At 30.6% G+C, this 4,182-nt stretch overlaps 1 protein-coding gene across 1 annotated transcript; it reads right to left on the minus strand.

The window, feature by feature from the left end:
- Positions 1-1,309: 1,309 nt before the first annotated feature.
- On the minus strand, positions 1,310-3,313 carry LOC124939646 (aluminum-activated malate transporter 10). The gene is made up of 6 exons (XM_047480103.1): positions 2,987-3,313; positions 2,761-2,901; positions 2,318-2,590; positions 2,098-2,225; positions 1,870-2,013; positions 1,310-1,765 (listed from the first exon to the last, which is right to left on the minus strand). The coding sequence occupies exons 1-6, from the start codon at positions 3,267-3,269 to the stop codon at positions 1,310-1,312; spliced, it is 1,425 nt and encodes a 474-aa protein (XP_047336059.1). The 5' UTR covers positions 3,270-3,313.
- Positions 3,314-4,182: the final 869 nt, after the last annotated feature.

Raw genomic sequence — 4,182 nt, forward strand, 5'->3', positions numbered from 1 at the left:
TTTTGTGAAATTCAAATTTTGTTGATTAGTTGTAGAGAAATAGAGAAAAGTTAACAATCAGCAAATATTACATGTTTTCCGTGAATTGAACTAGAAACACTTATTGTTTCAGTATTTATTTTATTTTTGTTTAGCTTTTTTTAATATGAAAACTATTATGTCTTTAAAGAGGGACTTCCCGACCAAGGCTGTCAAAATCGAGAGTTTACGTAAAATCGTTGACTAGTTGTAAACTCGTAAAATCTAGAGTTTACCTGAAATCGTAAGAGTTTAATTTGAAAAAATAATAGTTATATATTATTATTATTTATATATATAATTAAATATTTTATATACTTAGACAATTTTAAAATTTTATATATTTAAATATAAAATTAATTAAAAAATAATAATAAATAAAACACTATAAAAAAATTATACATAAAAAATTAATTATATTAATTAATTTATTTGAATAAATAATAACTTTATTTTTATTTTTTAGATATAGATTTATTTTTTAAAACGTAAAATCGTATAAAATCGTAAAATCAAAATTATTTATAAACTCGTAAACTCGTAAAATCTTATTATTGTAAATTCAAAATCGTAAGAGTTTACCTATTTAAGAGTTTACTTAAAATCAGACTCGTTAACCTAATGTGAAATCGTAAAATCGTAAGATTTTAAGAGTTAACTCGAGATTTTAACAGTCTTGTTCCCGACTACCCAAAAAAAAATTGCATCTTTTTGAGACGAGACGATAGACCTTACTAATCATATGCCTCAAAAAAGGCAGATGAGAGGATTGAATCACACTTCAACTTAAAACATTTTAATTTAAAATTGAACTCGTAATTTTTAATATTTTAATAATAACTTTTATATTTGAATTAACTGAATGGGTTTCTTGTTTCGGTATTTATATAAACCAAGTATTACATGATTCATGATTTTAAATGTTTTTCTATTATATATAAATATTTTTATCTTGACAACAATCATTCAAAAAAAAAATTCATCCAATCTGGTTCACATTTGTGCATAACATATATTCTCAAAGACATGGCAAATGTCCATAACAAAACTCTTAGACTAATATACAAATTTAAATGACTAACAATTTCATATCAAATGAGATTTACTTTTTGGCCAGCACTAAGAAAAGGTAAATTGTACATCATTCATAGTGACTGTACAGTGTACAACATATATTAATTTATAAGGAAAAATAAATATTAGATTTAATAATTAGTTACATGGTGGGAAGAGAGATGAAGAAAAACAAAAGAAAAAGTTTTCTTTCCAAATAGCACAAACTTATTATAGATCAATTTTGTATGGTTTTCTTAATTATTTCATTATCTTGTGAATTCCCATTACTAATAATAATATTATGGTGACCCTCCTCTTCAAACATTCCTTTATCTTCATCTTCAACATCACTAAAGTCGGCCATTATGGCTAGTTGGTTTAATGCGTCCGCGAGTTCTTCTATCCTCGATGTTAGCTCGGTCAACAAGGAAATTGTCGTCGCTATCGGAAGTACCTGAACGAGAGGAATCCCGAGGGATTTTGTTATTGTGGCCGAGGGTAAAATGGGAATTGTCTTTAAAGTGTTGTGAAGATCTTGAACCGCGAAATTCATATCTGCCACCATAATATCTACTTTTAATGATTTTGTCATTGTCTTCATGGTGAAGGCTAGTTCCTTTAGGACATTGGAACATTCCGAGCTCAATTTCATGCACACCTCGCGAAATTGCTCCTTTAGGACTTCGGGTGCCTAATAATTTTTAATAAAGTTATTGAAATGATACAATAAATAACATATAATCTAATATGAGACATAAGTCTCTAAGTGATAATAATAATAAGTACCGGTTTTACCTGAATCTCTTGATCAACGCAACCATTGAGAGACTCGATACAATAAGCACAACTTCGCATTAGAGCCCCGACTTTAATGTATTGTTTCCATGGATGACGGAAGTTGAAATTCCCATGTGCCGGTTCCCATCTCGCGAAATTGGCCTACCATTTTAATAAATAAAAAAGTGTCAATAAAACATGAATAACAACTAACTCTTAAGAGATTGAACTATCGATAGAACTAACCATGGTTTCTTCGGTTGCCTTCGAATTAAGCACGCACTTGTATCCATTCAACTTCTTATTAATCATTTCTTCGTCTTCTTTTTCATCGTTATCATTTTTCTCTATTTCAAAATAATCTTCTACACAACCTGTGGAAATTAAACCAAATTATATCGATCAACATTCTTTAGGTGTTTGAATAAAAAATAAATAAATAAATTGTTTTTAGACGACTACAAACCATGTAAAGAATCTGCAAGTTTTTCGAGGTTGTTACAAATGAGAAGATGAAGCTCTGTTCCAGCCCAAACAGGAAATAAGAGGAGGCTAATGAGTATGCAAATTGATGTTCCAATAGCAATGGTAGCCAGCCTTTCATGGGCAAGTTCAAAAAGTTTCTCCACCCGATATCCAGACACTGTCACCAAGCAAAACGTCAAGATAAATATCGCAGCTCCGTAGTCGAACCTCGCCTTGATTGATGGGATGAATCTCGAGAAAGTAGCCGAGAAAGCTGCCATCGCGAAAAAATCATTTGTCAATTATTTATCAAAGTTTTTCATGCTCATGTATTTTTTTTCCTATAGTAGCATTAAAAATTATGTGAGTGTCACATTTAATAATTCATTTTTTTTAATCATAGTTAATTCTCTCGAGAAATAATAAAATTCCGAAAATACCCACCTAGGATAAAAACCGATATCCCAAGAATTATCGGCTCAAACTTTGGACCGGATTGAGTAGCGACCCAATGAACACCAATGCCAAGTCCTCCGGCAAGAAACGTACCCATCACTCTATTTACACACTTGCACAAAGTAGCACCTAAAAAACAAAAACAAAAAAGACTTTTATAAGTCGATATTGGTGAAAATATCTCAATTTTTCGAGAATTTCTATAATAACTCACCGGCCGTGTACTCAAAAACAACCACGACAGTCATAACCGCCCACATGGCATTCCCGCCAACACCATCATAGAGTGGCCTCATGTAGTAGAAGAAGGAAACAAACGAAAGAGCGAGTCCAACTTTGAGACAATGGAAGACCATCTTCGGCTCGGAAACTGCCAATTTCCAAGCCTTGTCAAGAAAATTTAAAATTTTCGAGAATATGCATGTTATGAAAAAGCTCTTGAGCTTGTTCATGAATCCCGATTCAACAACCAATGGTTTCGACCCACCGTCGGGCATGGTCACTCTCCATTCGATATTACGGCGGTTAGATTCTTTTTCGATAGACATGATGTTTAAGGAACAAAAATAAATTGAGAAGGAACTAGCAGCCCTTGCTGTGTAATTATGGTTGTCCAAAGTGTTTATACATATATATATATATAAACACTAACACACTGCATAAATGTATAATAGTTTAATTATATTACTGCTTCTAGTGCATACACCACTAAATGTTTCAATTTTTAGGAAATCTACAAATATAGTATAGAATTTATTTTACAACTTTATATTCTTACCGACGATTTATTTAATTTATAATTCTTTAAACTTTACTCTACGTGTCTATTTGTCTATATAATAACACTTCATTTTGAAGTAACCATTCATTTCAAAAGCTGATTTGATTTTTTTTTTCTAGCTAGAATAGGGAAGAAATTGAAGGTTATATTTAGAGTTATATAAATTATGATTTATAAGAAAATTAATATAATATAGTGATCATATTGTGATAATATCTTACAAATATATTATCTTTATATTATAATTTTTTTTTTCAAACTTAATATGAAAATAACTTGAACAACTTGAGGTTAAAAACGAGAAGTTAAAATGTTGATGATATATTATTCAAGCTTTAGAAATCGGTGAACTTCATCTAGTTACAAGATGATAATATGTTGACTGATAAATCAACGAAGAGGTAGAATTTTATGAGCATTGAATGCTGAGGTGGAACAATAACCGAATGAACTTCAAAATTACTCGTGAATCTCGAGATTCATCCAACGACAGGATGACAGTGTGTTGCATAAAAGAAAAACCAACGAAGAAGATAGAATCTCATTGGTATATATAGAATACTAGGGTGAACAACACCGAAAAAGAAACTCATTCTAACAAAAGGTTGACAGTGTGCTGACTAAATAGC

Source organism: Impatiens glandulifera, chromosome 5, assembly GCF_907164915.1.
Source record: "Impatiens glandulifera chromosome 5, dImpGla2.1, whole genome shotgun sequence".
Lineage (NCBI taxonomy): Eukaryota > Viridiplantae > Streptophyta > Magnoliopsida > Ericales > Balsaminaceae > Impatiens > Impatiens glandulifera.

Coding starts and splice junctions, on each gene's coding strand:
- LOC124939646 (XM_047480103.1), bottom strand. CDS start 3,269: ATGCCCGACGGTGGGTCGAAACCATTGGTTGTTGAATCGGGATTCATG. Junction 2,902..2,986: donor TGTTTTTGAGTACACGGCCG/GTGAGTTATTAT, acceptor TTTGTTTTTTAG/GTGCTACTTTGTGCAAGTGT. Junction 2,591..2,760: donor GATATCGGTTTTTATCCTAG/GTGGGTATTTTC, acceptor TCGCGATGGCAG/CTTTCTCGGCTACTTTCTCG.